This window comes from Drosophila subpulchrella, chromosome 3L (assembly GCF_014743375.2).
Source record: "Drosophila subpulchrella strain 33 F10 #4 breed RU33 chromosome 3L, RU_Dsub_v1.1 Primary Assembly, whole genome shotgun sequence".
Taxonomy (NCBI): Eukaryota; Metazoa; Arthropoda; class Insecta; order Diptera; family Drosophilidae; genus Drosophila; species Drosophila subpulchrella.
Window position 1 is genome coordinate 22,255,641 of NC_050612.1, and position 14,891 is coordinate 22,270,531.

At 38.0% G+C, this 14,891-nt stretch overlaps 3 protein-coding genes across 3 annotated transcripts; all 3 read left to right on the top strand.

The window, feature by feature from the left end:
* The first annotated feature begins 797 nt into the window (after positions 1-797).
* Positions 798-1,259, top strand: LOC119554131. The gene is made up of 2 exons (XM_037864906.1): positions 798-1,064; positions 1,118-1,259. The coding sequence occupies exons 1-2, from the start codon at positions 902-904 to the stop codon at positions 1,195-1,197; spliced, it is 243 nt and encodes an 80-aa protein (XP_037720834.1). The 5' UTR covers positions 798-901; the 3' UTR covers positions 1,198-1,259.
* On the top strand, positions 1,237-1,987 carry LOC119554132. The gene is made up of 2 exons (XM_037864907.1): positions 1,237-1,552; positions 1,633-1,987. Exon 1 carries the CDS (start codon positions 1,388-1,390, stop codon positions 1,550-1,552), a length of 165 nt encoding a protein of 54 aa, XP_037720835.1. The 5' UTR covers positions 1,237-1,387; the 3' UTR covers positions 1,633-1,987.
* Positions 1,988-5,895: 3,908 nt separating this feature from the next.
* Positions 5,896-14,837, top strand: LOC119553099 (G protein alpha i subunit). The gene is made up of 5 exons (XM_037863256.1): positions 5,896-6,411; positions 12,713-13,184; positions 13,259-13,353; positions 13,797-13,985; positions 14,046-14,837. Exons 1-5 carry the CDS (start codon positions 6,291-6,293, stop codon positions 14,234-14,236), a joined length of 1,068 nt encoding a protein of 355 aa, XP_037719184.1. The 5' UTR covers positions 5,896-6,290; the 3' UTR covers positions 14,237-14,837.
* Positions 14,838-14,891: the final 54 nt, after the last annotated feature.

Sequence of the window (14,891 nt, forward strand, 5' to 3'; positions counted from 1 at the left end):
TTACATTTGAACTTGGTGCTAAATAATGGTTTAAAATACCCAAAAAAAAGATATATGTCTTTAAAAATCTGATATCTTTCTTAAAAATATCCTATTCCTCCCCTTTAATACCTTTAACCCCATAGAATTCCATATCCAATCCAATTTTTTGACAAGTTATCTTCATCAGATCATTAGTAAAAAGTCAAAGATCAGAACCGTCGGCCAGTGTCGAGTTCAAGTGGTTTTTGGCCGAGCCCAAATATAAAATGTAAATTTCTTTTTTGGTTTAATCGACGGCGACATCCTGACGCGGCCGTCAACTAATTATCCGCACCATAAATCGAACCAATTGAGGCACTGACGACAAATATTTTGACGTGGCGCCGCCACGACGATTTCCCCGCTTTTCCAGCTCCCTTTCCCTAAATCATAGTCCGTGGTTAATGTGTGGTCGCCACTTGAGATCGATTTTGGAAGCGGTAGCCACGGGGAACTGAAAACCCGGCTTGTAATTGCAACTGAAACCGAAAACCGATACCAGAAAACGAAAGCCAAGCAATTGGGAATCGAGGATCAACCATATGTCACTTTGCTCGTGGTATTCCTTCAGCATAGAGCTCAAAATTCTGGCTTAGAAATTAATTTGGCTAGGGAGTTTTGGCAGGACGAGTTCGGGATACATATAATTTATGGTACATATTTATAAGAATAATAAATGAATAAAATGTTTTATGGCTTTTATTCAGATCAGTAACAATTATCATTTTAAATTTTGTGTGTTTTGTCTTAACAATCACAGCAACTTTTGAATTAAACATACAGAAAACACACTTCATTCTATGTATTTCTCTGTTAATATATACAAAATTATTTAAGTGATTCTTTTTTTAAGGTAATCTTTTGGTGAACCAATTAAAACATGTATAGAACGCGAACAAAAGCGTTTTTAAAATTAAGCCAAGGGCTAATGAGCCCGCGCCTACTGGCTGGTTCGGTCAATAAAGGCAACTCAAGCAAGGAATCTTGTAAGGACGACTCTAAAAATGAAGAAAAGAAGAAGAAAACTGATATCTGCGGAAGACGTAGGTTAACTATCTTTACATATTACCAAGCTAATATTTATTTTCTTATAAAGCTATACATCCGACCTCTCCTCGCTGCAAAAATAAGCCCGGGGGTTCAGATAAAAAATCCGAAGATGAGTGCAAGAAATAATAGAGTTTCTTACGAGAGGTTCTTTAAATTACCAGTAGTTATCCCCCGACTTTAATTATTTTTTTTTCTTTAATTGGAAATACAATTTTTGTGAAATCAAAGAGTGCCCTGAAAAATAGTTCGAACTTCCTTTAGGCTTCAAAACTAAATTTTTTGTTTTTCATACGTCATTCTTGAGAGCAGTGCAAAAATGCCCCGACTTTTGTTGCAGTGCCGAAGCACTTTGCTGATCCTTCGTCATCAGACAGCCGTGAAAAATGAAAAAGGACTCTTTGGCAAGCTCTTGGAGAAGTGCCAGTCCTTCCGCAAGGAAGAAAAGGATGTGGCCGGGGAAGAGGAATCAAAGAGGTCATAGGTACGTAATTAAGACTAAAATTCAGTATTGTAACTACGTATTTTTCAAACATATATAAAAATCTTTCTAAACCCTTGCAGGCTAGCCCAGAAGTCACCCCTTCCCGTTCGAGATCATATAATGGACAACAAATTACCATATTGTTGCCGGGGGCCCAACATGAATCGGGTCCATTTTACGGGCAGATCATAAAACGGAACGTGCACAGACATTATAAAGCCATAAAGCATCAACTAAAATCTGGCAAAAATAGCTTTAGAGCAACAGGCATTGCACAGACTTACCCAAGTGATATAACATCATTTCCATGGGCCGTTTACGATGTCTAAAACCCCAGACGTTGAATAAGGCGCAGAATAGAAGTGAAGAAAGGCGAGATTGACCAGGAAAACGTATCAAAATTTTCAGCAAATACAATTGATAGATAAAACAGATCGTTTTAAATGAATTACGGGCATTATTATTTGGGGGTGAAACTGCAAAGTATCAGCTAGCAGGTGCTTAAAAGCTCCCACGCAAGACTCGCTAGTTGCCGTCTTTGAACTGCAGTTTTCGGATCCCAGATGCATGACAAAGATTACTCGAAATCCAGATCCCCAGGGAACTAATAAATCCCACATCCGAGAGTGGGTGGGTGGATGATACTAAATGGTTCTATCTCAGCCCCCTTCTTCGACTCCTTCCATTTTTATGGCAATTCAATTGCACTGCCAGCGACTTTTGTTTCCTGCCGCGAACCGATTTTCCTCTTTTCCTCCATGCAGGTTGCAACCGTATGGCCATGTAAGATCTATATTTTCGGGTTTTCCTTTGCAAGATGTAAACAAAGTACATACGGAAAACCCCCAACCATCGTCACACTTGTCGGCCCAAGACAACCCAATAGTTGAAATACTTTTTTCCCAGCTCGATTCTTTTATTTTTATATTTTTTGTTGCCTTGGGGTGCGAGTGATCGAATGGATCGATGTAATATATGTTCGGTTTTGTGCTGTTTTTGGGGTAATTATTACTTTATCGCAGTGTAAACATATTGAAGCGGCTAATTTTAGTTGAAGAGATTATTCGCTTTGCTTTTACGATTCTGTGGCCTGATTTCGTTGGCAAATCTGTGGAATTTATTGGATCAATGGGGTTACTCGGGGTCTGGGGTATCTTTTATGTTGGCTTGGCAAAGGAAACATCTATTAAACATAAATCAATTTTATTACTCTTTTTTTCACAGGACAGTTTATGGATCGGAACTTTTGGAGGAAAGAAACCGGACAAAAGATTTTAGTCATTGTAAACTTTTGGGAATTTCCAACCGCTTTAAAAACAATAAGACCGTTGGACTAAACAAAATTAGGAAGGAGAACTTTTTAATATTTTTTTTTAATTAATGTGGACTGGAATTTGATTGAGTTTTATAATACTACCAACTTAAATTATCTGTTACCCATTGCCACTTTCTCAATCGATTAATTTTCTCTACTTGTCGGCCTCTTGACGTCTTTTGTAAAAGTGCCGAAAATCAATTGGATATTCCGACGATCGACGCCTGGAAATCCATCAATACTCTTTAAACGCTTCGCGTCTGCAGACTGCAACTTCACTTGAAGATTGAAAGGCCAGCGGAAGATGGGTGATAATAGGGGAGAAATGAAGGGTTTTCCCGCCTGTCTGTTGCACCTTTCATCGGCCAGCAAAAGATTTCATCCGAAACTAAATTTTCCAGCTTCCCGAATTATCGGGGAAATTAATCTTCCCAATCATGAGTTTGCCCAGTGCCACAACACATGTGCCAAACCCTGGAATGGACACTGAAAAAAACATTAGGAATATGCAACATTTTTTAAGATCCTGGAAATTTCATATGTATGGATCAAACACGATCTTCTATTTTTTGTCCTAGTAATGAAATTAATTCAATAAAAATCTTTTTTTTTAGGTACCGTGTGACTTAACATCAAATTTTATTATTAAACTTAAAAGTTTATTCAAATTACAACCTACAGCCCAAATTTCGTATTGATTGGACAAAAATTCTGAAAAAAATGAGATTTTTATATTTTCTCTCTGTGTATGGTATGTGCTAACGGTATATCTATTTCAAGGCCTTGCCCATCCTTGTAATTGCTCCTTCATCTTCTTTTAGCTGCTGTTTTCATGGCAGCTTGTTGTTTTTGGTTTCTGATGCCTAGTCTTCTTCTTCTGCCCGATGGCGATTGAAGTTTTGGATGAAATGTGCCGACATTCGTCAAATCTGTTGGCATCAGCAAACAGTTTGGGATTCCGATTCCGAATGCACCAACACCAACAATAACAAGACGAAACGTTTTAGTCGGGTATTATGACTATCTGATACCCCTTACTCTGTAAACCACATTGGTGTTAACCATATGGGTGTTACCAAATATATAAAATATATTATAAATAAATTCTAACATTAAGAATTTCAGATTTGTGGGCATTAAAAAAGATGGATGATATTTACAAGAATATCATTTAAAAAAAAAATAGTTCTGACACAAAAGTTTTGATTTAAAACGCTTCTTTTTACATCTTACATACTTTTCAATGAACCCAATATACCCTTTCACTCTACGAGGTATTACAATACGGGCAGCATGCGCTACGCCTCATTTGAAAGCAATGAGTGCGACAGAGATGGGGAGAAGGACCACCCAAAGTGCAGCATCACCCCTCTTCTCGCACACCCATGGAGAACCGCAGAAATCCATATTTCTCTAGCCTGCGCTTTTTACGATAAATTACAGGGGGGGAAGCACAAACGATCATTCATTCATAAGGCAGCGGAACCACGATATCAATCCAGGGATCCCCTTTATTCCCATCCCGCCCCCCTTTCTACACCCCTCCACAAATGCCACACGTTTCGTGTAAACATGTGTAAATCATGACCCGTTGATGGCCTTTATTTACAGGGGCGCACGCGGGAGGTGGAGGTTTTCGAAGGGGGTCGAGGGCCACATGTGACGTCCTCCACTGGCGGCAAAACTTTTGCACTGCGACCCCATCTTCATCCTCATTTTCCTGTCTTGCCCTTGCATCTTTTTGTTTAGATAAATTAGCTGCGGAAAGGAAAGCCCTAACCGATTCACAAATTTATTTTCATATCATCGATTCGGGAAGACAGGAGAACCTCTAAAATTAGAATTTTTAATACGATATTTAAGATGAATTTAAATTATATAACTTTACTTAACTAATCCTAGTATACATAATATAATTTAATTAAAATTTAGTTATTACTTTTTGTATTATATGTCGTTTCATGATACATATAGTTCGCCTTAGAGAAGTTCGACTGTAGCCCTACCAAATGCAACTGCAAACATTTGGAATCCAAATCGAAATTGTATTGTCCCGAAGGCAAATATTATTTATGCCAGGGCCCTGAGAACTTTTTTCCTCCGGCTTGCGTGCATATTGCGGTGGAGAAAGGAGAGCGAAAGACTGGGGGATAGCGACCGCCTGCATTTCCAAACAACATCATATTTTCGGCTATGTTTATTTACACTTAAAGCGCTATCACAACAAACAAAAGCCAAAAGGCAAAGGGCAAGTTGGGCATAATGAAATTATGGCTGATGGCTGACCGGACGAACAAGATTGTTTAAGTGGCTTCGTTGTTGAAACATACAAAGTTAAGACAATTAAAATGTTTGTCGCTTATTGAAATTCATTTTAAATTTACCGCCCAAGAAGAGGTAAATAAAAAGAGTTGGCAGCCTTAAATAACCGTTGGTGACGTCACAATTGACTACAAGGCAATTAGCCAAGTTCAACACCACCCTTATTCAGTGAAGTTACACACCTAGTCAGGCTTTCCACCTTTGCACCTAGTGGAGTTTCCCACCTAGTCAGTGTTGACAAACGTTCAATTAATTTCGAAAACGATGTATGTATCAATCTGGTTTTGTATAATTTCAAAAAATATGCATGTTTTTTGCTTTTAAACATAAAACAAGTCACAATTTAAAATTTTTTTCTACCACTTATTTTCTTTAAAAAAAACCGCGTAAATATAAAAATAAAACGATTAGTGATTCCTTAGCTCTACTGAGTACGATTAAAAGTGATTCAAAATTCTTTTGTTAGTGATTCTGAAAAGACCCAAAATATCACGATATAAATATTTATTATGCAGAGCAGCAATTTTTGTTGAAAGGAGAGTGATCAAATTCGAAATCAGCTAGTGTGACCATCCGCCAACCGCCGCGAAATGTAGAAAATAAAAATACCGTGATCTGTCTTGTTCACGATATAAATATTTATTTTTATTCAAAAACTATCGTTATACTAATATTTGTATATGTTTTTCCCATCCCTAGATCAAAAGTGATCAGTGATTCATATTGCGCATAGCAAAATCGGCGGATAAAGCGAAATTAAACGACAAAGGAAATTAAATCGGCTTTGCCGCTATAAATATACCCAAAACTAGCGGTGCATTTGGGTTTATAATTTGAAAACCCCGACTCGTCTGCAGATCGCCCAAGAGTGTGTGTGTGTGCGTGCGTGCCCCTGCGCATGTGTGGTGTGTTTGTGTGAAAGAAGAAGAGGTGGAAACACACAAAAAAAAGAGTAGGAAAAAAGTGTACAGCCGACGACGCGCAGACGCATCTCGAAAATCGTCGAAAATCGCGAGTGAAAAGTGCGGAAATCGGCGGAAAAGCGGAAAAGCCCTGTTGCCAAGACCCCGGTATTGAAAGGCGATAAAGACACAAGCGAATATGGGTTGTGCCGTGAGTACAGCACGCGATAAAGAGGCCATCGAGCGGTCCAAGAACATCGATCGCGCCTTGAGGGCGGAGGGCGAAAGAGCCGCCTCGGAGGTGAAACTGCTGCTATTGGGTGCGTCCTCCTGCTTTTTACCTTCTTACCTCCATGTCTCACATCCACCGTCCAGTATTCCGGTATTCCCCCATTGCGAATTTCCTCTTTTCGAGAGAGAGAGATATGTGTCCAAGAATTTCATCGCTCTGACCTCATTTATTTTGCTTGGGCGGGGTGGGTTTTCGGTTGGGTTCCGTTTTTCGACTGTGGTGAGTTTTACGCAGGATATTTGCCGGCTTTTCTCTTCCCCAGGGAAATCCCCATGGCGAACGATCTAGCAACAGATAATTCTTTGTGATACACTGAAACTTGACTGGATCGGTTTTTTGTTAAAACAATTAATTCTTATCTTTTTTCAAACAACTGGAGCTCAAAATGTGACTACAGAATTATCAAATAATACAATAAATCACAAATATTTTAGCTAAAGCTTTTTCAGGTCGACTTGTTTGAAAAAAATAAACATTTCTGAAGTTTTGGCATGCATTTTTTATAGATTTAAAAAAAATGTATGAAAAAAGTTTTGTAATAAAACAATTTGTATACTATGATGGGGTTCCGTTTTTCGACTGTGGTGAGTTTTACGCAGGACATTTGCCGGCTTTTCTTTTCCCCAGGGAAATCCCCATGGCGAACGATCTAGCAACAGATAATTCTTTATGATACACTGAAACTTGACTAGATCTTTTTTTTTGTTGAAATAATTAGTTCTTATCTTTCTCCAAACAACTGGAGCTCAAAATGTGAATACAGAATTATCAAATAATTTTGCCTTCTTATGACACAAATATTTTAGATACGGTTTCAAGTCGACTTGTTTTTCATAAGAACATTTCTGAAGTTTGCGGATCCATGCTTTATAAATTAGAAAAAAATTTATAAAAAAAGTTTTGTAGTAAAAACAATCAGTATATTTATTATGAAATTAAAATGTTGTAGTTGGACTCATATAACTCTTAGACTACCAGAATAAAAACGTGTTTTAACATACTTGAAGATTATTTTTTTTTATGAACACATTAAATTTTATAGAAATTTATATTGTATTCGTGATTAGTTCCATGAAAAATAAGAAATACTTTTTTAGCGTGAAGTACGTTTATTTGTACAATGCACACATATATCCCAAAATAAAATTGTTGATATGGTTGGTGCAAGCTAAACAAGTTCGTCTGTTTGCATTATGCAATGTCTGTGTCCAATAATTCGTTGGCGATAAGGGAATTGAACGTAAATTGAAACCGAATGTCGGTTCTCTATTCTCGATTCTCAGTTTCTCGGTTCTCGTCTTCTGGCACGCACTTTAGAGATCTTTTGGATAGATCGCGGCCCAGCAAGTGGATCGCCGCAATGGAAACATGTTTGATATATAGTTGGCTGGGTGGTTCTGATAGTGCAGCGGTTTTCACTTGGTAGGAAAAGCCATTCAAGCGACGAGGCGCCATCGTATCGCATTTATGGTGACCCGACCTCTGCGGCAAATGCAGTGAAATTAAATGCCGAGCCGCGTTGCCAGTTGCAACCTTCTGCAATTAAATTTCCACACACCGATGTATCTTGTGCGATATGGGAACGATCGTATTTCACTGTCTGCGTGTGTACTTTTCATTTTCATTGCCATTCATTTTCGAAAACAATGCAGGTTGAGGTTTTTCTCCAGCTTTTCGCTGGCAGCACTGCTGATTTGCTAATGAAGCGAGCCAAGATGACTAAGGCAACAAGTGGCAGGCTGAAAAAAGTACAGTGAAGATTGGCCAACTGATCCTAAAACCATATTTTCTTAAATATCATTTTTCTAAGATAAAATAAAAGTTTTCTCCATTTAAAAGATTTTTATCAAATCCTTAACGCTCATACAAATCAATAGTAATTCATGTTTTATTTCAATTTTAAAATACATATAATGTCTAAAATATAAAATTACACATAAAATAGACTACAATCAATAATAAAAGTTTGAAATCTCTTAGTCTGCATTTAAAGGCCAGTATCCTTTTAGTCTTCCAAATAGCTACTGTATATCTGTTGTATGTTTGTATATGTTTTCCTGGCTTAAAAAATCATCTGAAACCGGTTTGGAAAATATCAGAAGAAAGGAAATATCTGGAGTTTTCATCCCCCCATTGTACACTTTCCGAACCTTAGTTATCTTGTAGATTCCCAGCTGTTTTTAGACAAATCCCCCTGTTGACCAGTGTAAATGGTTAAGGTATACATAGACAAGAAAACACCTTGCACCAGTTGCATTTCAGACTTTCAGGCTAACTTTTTCCGCTGCTACCGCACTTGATCTAATTGTGGCCATTGTTGTTGTGGGCTGTGTTTGCACGTTGTGTGCCGTAATTTCTATCATTTCTGGACCATAATGAAAAGCGATCTCTGATCTCTGTTAGTTGCGCCTGCGCTCTGCTCTCTTTTTTTATTCCAACAAGTCTCTTCAATCTTCAAGCTGAGTAATTGGCCGTGTTTTTGTTGCTGCTTTGTTATTTGTTCGCTGACATTTCAAGTGGGGTGAACGATATTAGCGCAAATAAATGGCCCCGCCACCAAATGCAGCTGCTATTGCTACACGGAAAAGAATAAAGTATGCATCAAAAAGAAAAATTGAAAAAAAAATATTCTTAAAATATTTACTTTAACTTTCAGACAAATCTATAAGTCCCAACATTTAAAAGTAAATAAAAGTTAATTTGCAGAAAATTCACGGATTTAGAAGTCTAAAAAAAAGGGTAATAGACGATCTGATATCTCAGAAATGCTTAAAATTTTTCTAAAAGTTTTAAGTATATTTTCTAGTATATTTTTTCAATTATTAAAAAATGTCTGATATAGGTAAAAATAGTTGTATCTTTTTTTTAGTTAGAAAAACCTTATAATTTTTCCATGTGCACCGCGACTGCTTGCTCAAATTGGAATCGGAATTGTCAGCCCCCAACGCTGGGCTTATTGTGTAGATTTAATAAAGCTCCTCCGCTGGCACTCAATTTATATTACACTCTGGCCGCCCCTCTTTCCCTTTTCTGCACGCCATTCAATTGAAAAGTACAACTTTCAGATGAATTTCTTTTTTTTTCACCCATCTACAAGCCCAAACATTTCGTGTTTAAGGGTAAAGAATGCGAGTTGTAGTATTGTTTCTACGATATTTGCATTGGGAGAACCAGGGAGAGAAAGAGTCGCATTTGGGGCATGAGTAAGCAGCTCGTATATCCGTATAAAAAGTAATATATAATATATAAACAAAATAATGTCATGCTTCTGCCGCACCAATATCAAAATCGAAACCCAGAGTGTCAACACAGCTACTTAATCTAGAATTTTTTAAGAATTCACACACAAGCACACATGAGTACGCTGCAAGTATCATTTGGCTGGCTTATCAAAATTATCGCTAAGTGACCTTATACGTCAATTTCGAACAGCTCTCTGCTCCATATATACGGTTAAATAATGGATGGAATCGTAATTTATATAAGAAATGGATGGAAATGATAGTCCAGATTTGCGTGAAAGTCATTGGGGTTCGATGGATGGGTGGGAGTTTCCGTTTTAGGGCTTCATTTCATCTGATTTAATTGTTTACTTTTTTAGTAGGTCCGCATAATTTCACACTCCCCGCTGATTAACACATTTCCCACTTCGATAAGCGAGTTCAGGCGCCATTCAACTTGATTACTCATGGCGCAAACACTTTCTTACGATTCTCCTCTCGCTGTCTTTAGCTATTGTTATTTTTTAACTCATCGCATGGTTGTATTTGCCTGGAGAGGCTTTAGTCACCATTTCTAATGGTGATTCTACTGTCGCTCAATAATCAGCCAGCCAATTAGTTTGTGCACTAGGTTGCACACGCCTTGGAAAGTTCCCCCACCCAGAGGGTAATACAGTAGAAAATGTCTAAGGTGAATCTATTTTTGGATTTATTGTCAGACCTAATAACATTTTGTAATAAATATAATTTAGGAACTATGTAATTAAGTCTTAAAATGTAACGCCTTTTGAACAACACTCAGAAAACAGTTACTAAAAATAATATCAAGAACACTTTCTTCTTGATTTCAAGATTCGTTCTTCTTAAAATACCTAAGATCATTAGATCCTGGCTCTATCATTCAAATTTATGGTTTTCTTTTGTATTTAGAATTGACTTATTCATACAAGTAGCTTATGCTACGAGAAGAGCTCACTTTCTGTCTGCCAAGATTCTACAACGATTCTCTTCTCACCGATATCCACTGTTTAATGATGTTAATTATAATACCGTTTCCAGCGCGATGATGGTCATGACGATCGCGATGATAATGAGCTTGTAAACGCGGCTTTGGATCGCTTTGTGCGTACCGCCGTTGTTCTAGGCCCCTCTCGCCTTATCCCTATTGTTCGCCTCTCGCTCGCACTCGCTGTCTTTCTCCCTTGTTATGGCACAGCTAACGGTGCATTGATAAATGAATGCCCAGACCCCAGACACACACATACCCTTGCCCATTTTGTTATTATTATTATTATTAAATTGACCTTTTTCTGCCGTTCATTTGTGAATTTTGTTTAGTTTTTTTTGTGTTCATACGGTGGCAAGTTTGAACATCGCCTAATGTCCATTATTCGTATTCAGATCTGTCAATTTCATCATTATGTGGCGACCGTTGTTTGGCCATTATCTCCATGCGTCTCGTTCGCTCCTTCCCGTGATCCAAAATTATTGCAAAATTAGTACGCATTGTTGGGATTGGCTGGAATTGAAAATATAATAAAAAAAGAAAATATAAAACAATGGTAGCTAATCGCTAGTATACTAAAGATTGATCGTATGGTCAATTAAAGCTATAGTATGTATTTATTTATGTATGTTGGTATACCTAATTTTAGTAGAGACCCTTGGAATCTTGACCCATTGACAACTTATTATTTATTTTTATATCAAAAAATTGTACTATTAATTTAAGAATGGTATTATATAAGTTTAAAGGAAAAGTGAAGGTTTTTCTAAATTACTTTCTTACTTACTTACTTTACTTTTTTACTTTTTCCTAAAAACTATAAAATGCTCGCCGTTCCCACTTCAGGGAACTGTCAGCGCAGGGGAGTTTTAACCATAGGTGATTAATATATGAAAAGCAAAAAGCAATCGTAGTTACAGTGCAAGTACCAAGCCCTGAAAGGAGAAAAAAGTGAAAGTATAGTCGCAGTTATACCTTCAGACGGGTAGCTTCGGTTCGGCAATTACCTAATCATCCGGTGGCTGGGAATGGACCCAAACACCCAACTGCAGCAAAAAGTCGGCTTAATGCGCCATTGTTGCAATACCCCGACATCTTTCGTATGGCGCATGATAACCGAAATGAAAATAAAACTTAGACCGGTAGCTCGACGGCAAGAGTTGCCAATTTTTTATATGCCCATTTCTCTATTATTTCATTTCTGCCTTCATCGAAAAGGGAAACTGGCAAGCACGTAATGTGATTATATTTTTTATTTTTTATCATTCGAAACAGATAATAAACTCGTGTGGTCAGTCCAGACGATAGTGTTTGTTTATTAACGCTCGCGGGTCAGGTCTCATTTTACAATTGGAAGCTCTCGGCAAATAAAATTATGTCGAGTTAATTTACTCCCTGCCAGTTACCCCGCTTTTGATAACTTTTGAGAACCGCTGGGTGGTTCAATGAACTTGAGGGCTTGGCTATTCGATTCAAAGGGCTTGGAAAATGAGCTTACGTTTGCAGTTTAAAGCAAAGCAAATTGTACCAATAAACAAAATACTTGGGTAAATTGGTATTATCCTAACATACATAATTAAAGATCTCCATTGGCTTTTCCTTAAAATGCTATAAAATATTATTGACCCCCATTCTATACATTTTTGTTTTCCTATTGAAAAAATATATAGCACATTTCGTATTCATTCATCTCATAACATGACCAGCGCAATTAAGCGTAAACCGACAGCTTTTTGGCCTTTTGAACCCGCAATTGAGCAACTTTTCTTGATAATTCATTCACAATTTCCTCTTCCGTTCTCCACTTGAGGTTCTATCCCCCTTTTTATTCCGAATGTCGTAAACTCATTGATTCATTCAGATGCACGCCCTGAACTTGGTATATAAAAGTTCAGCCCACGCGCACTGGGCTAAAAATTGCACAAGCTTACTCAGTTTCTGTTGAAAAGGTGAATAATTTTATTTTTTGGGTAGGATGTGTACTAATTAGAAGACGGAAAGATCTTTTTTGGTCTTAAGTTGTGGAAATTATAAAGCCGCTATTTTAAAAACTTGTTTCGATGTTTACTTTACTTATAAATATTTACTATATAATTTTCCAGGAGCCGGAGAGTCGGGCAAGTCGACGATAGTGAAACAGATGAAGATCATCCACGACACAGGCTACTCGCAGGAGGAGTGCGAGGAGTACCGCCGCGTGGTCTTTAGCAACACGGTGCAGAGCCTGATGGTGATCATTCGGGCTATGGGACGTCTCAAGATAGAGTTTGCCGATCCTGGTAGGACGGACATTGCCCGTCAGTTCTTCACACATGCCTCCGCCGCGGATGAGGGAATCCTGCTGCCGGAGATTGTCCTTTTGATGAAGAAACTCTGGGCGGACGGTGGAGTACAGCAGAGTTTTGCCCGATCCCGCGAATATCAGCTGAATGACTCGGCGGGATACTACCTCAACTCGCTGGATCGTATCGCGCAACCGAACTATATACCCACCCAGCAGGATGTGCTCCGTACCCGAGTCAAGACCACTGGCATCATCGAGACACACTTCTCCTGCAAACAGCTGCACTTTAAGTGAGTAGGGACTACTTTGCCCATTCTGGCTTGATAAATACTTACTGATTGCTTATTAATATTTAATATTGCAGGCTTTTTGACGTGGGCGGCCAGCGATCGGAGCGCAAGAAGTGGATCCATTGCTTTGAGGGCGTTACGGCCATTATCTTCTGCGTAGCACTATCAGGTGAGACTTATTTCTGGTCCTTAGTTTATAACTTAAGAAGAAGATTAAAGGGAAAAGCATGAATTAATATTAAAAGAGTAATTTTTTATTGTATTTAATAATGTTTTCTGAATTTTTGCTTAATCATTATTCAGAACTGTGTCCCTCACAATCACCCATATTAAATTCAGAAAAAATACCCTCTCCAAGAGTTTGATAGGTCATTGTATTGTATGACTTATAAATAAAAAACTGTCATTATGACACATAAATGTATGTACTTTTTTGTTGTACATTAAGTCCAGTCCCGACTACTAAATTTTAAAAAAGAAATCTTACACTTACAAAAACATTCCTCAAACAGGTTTAGTTCAGATTTCTAAGTTATAATATAGCTTAAGGTCCGACATTTACGGAAACTATTATATTATTAAAACAAATATTTATTGTTCCATTTTTTAAAGGTTACGATTTAGTCCTGGCCGAGGACGAAGAGATGAATCGCATGATCGAATCCCTGAAGCTGTTTGACTCCATCTGCAACTCCAAGTGGTTCGTGGAAACCTCCATAATACTTTTCCTCAACAAGAAGGATCTGTTCGAGGAGAAGATTAAGCGATCTCCCCTGACGATATGCTTCCCGGAGTACACAGGTAAAATATACAAATTTTGATCAACATTGAGTATTATTAACTCAATCGATATGTTTTTAGGAACCAACACCTTTGAAGAGGCGGCCAACTACATTCGCATGAAGTTTGAAAATCTGAACAAGCGGAAAGACCAAAAGGAGATCTACACGCATCTCACCTGCGCCACGGATACGAATAACGTCAAGTTCGTCTTCGATGCCGTCACCGATGTGATCATCAAGAACAATCTGAAACAAATTGGCTTATTCTAAGGGGGCGGCGGATCACAAGATCATCATTATTTAGCTTGCGTCGTAGTATTAAAGGAAAACGCGCGCATCAACATTTCCATTAAACGCTAAGAACTCGATACATTTACGCTCTGCATATAACTAATCGTATGCTCCATATATGTTTTAAATGCGTTACATGCTTGACCCACGTAATTTTAATAACCGATTTGGTTGCCAGTAGTCGCGGAACAAATAACCAACTGCAATTTAGTTAACGTGTCCATTAAATTGCACCTGTAAGTTAACTAATTTAAACATTAGCCTAACACAATGTAAAGTTCGCCAAAGGACAGCCGATGGGTTTTGTACATCCTACCCTCTGAATCCAATCGGCTCTCTTTGGGATGTATATTTAAGTTTCGCGGGCTAATGGCGAATCCCAAAGGGATACCACTCAAGATCGTATCGTGTAGAGGTGCCCTTTTGGGCTTCGCCATTTGCCGGACGTTTATTTTTTGCCAAGAGCTTGACAGCGTTATTTAAGGTGAAACTAGGCCTGGAGTTGTAAGCCCTAAAATGTAACTAGTAAACTTACTAATATGTTTAGTAATAGCCTAAATAAAAGACAATTCATAAAAAACAAGGAAATAATTTCATCAGTATCATAAACCTGCAGGGCTGGCAACTTGTTCAG

What these genes read in the sequence shown, in the direction of transcription:
- LOC119554131 (XM_037864906.1), top strand. Translation starts at nt 902, where the DNA reads ATGTATAGAACGCGAACAAAAGCGTTTTTAAAATTAAGCCAAGGGCTA. An exon ending in AACTGATATCTGCGGAAGAC is followed by an intron (nt 1,065 to 1,117) that starts GTAGGTTAACTA and finishes TTTCTTATAAAG; the next exon opens with CTATACATCCGACCTCTCCT.
- LOC119554132 (XM_037864907.1), top strand. Translation starts at nt 1,388, where the DNA reads ATGCCCCGACTTTTGTTGCAGTGCCGAAGCACTTTGCTGATCCTTCGT.
- LOC119553099 (XM_037863256.1), top strand. Translation starts at nt 6,291, where the DNA reads ATGGGTTGTGCCGTGAGTACAGCACGCGATAAAGAGGCCATCGAGCGG. An exon ending in GGTGAAACTGCTGCTATTGG is followed by an intron (nt 6,412 to 12,712) that starts GTGCGTCCTCCT and finishes ATAATTTTCCAG; the next exon opens with GAGCCGGAGAGTCGGGCAAG. An exon ending in ATGCTTCCCGGAGTACACAG is followed by an intron (nt 13,986 to 14,045) that starts GTAAAATATACA and finishes ATATGTTTTTAG; the next exon opens with GAACCAACACCTTTGAAGAG.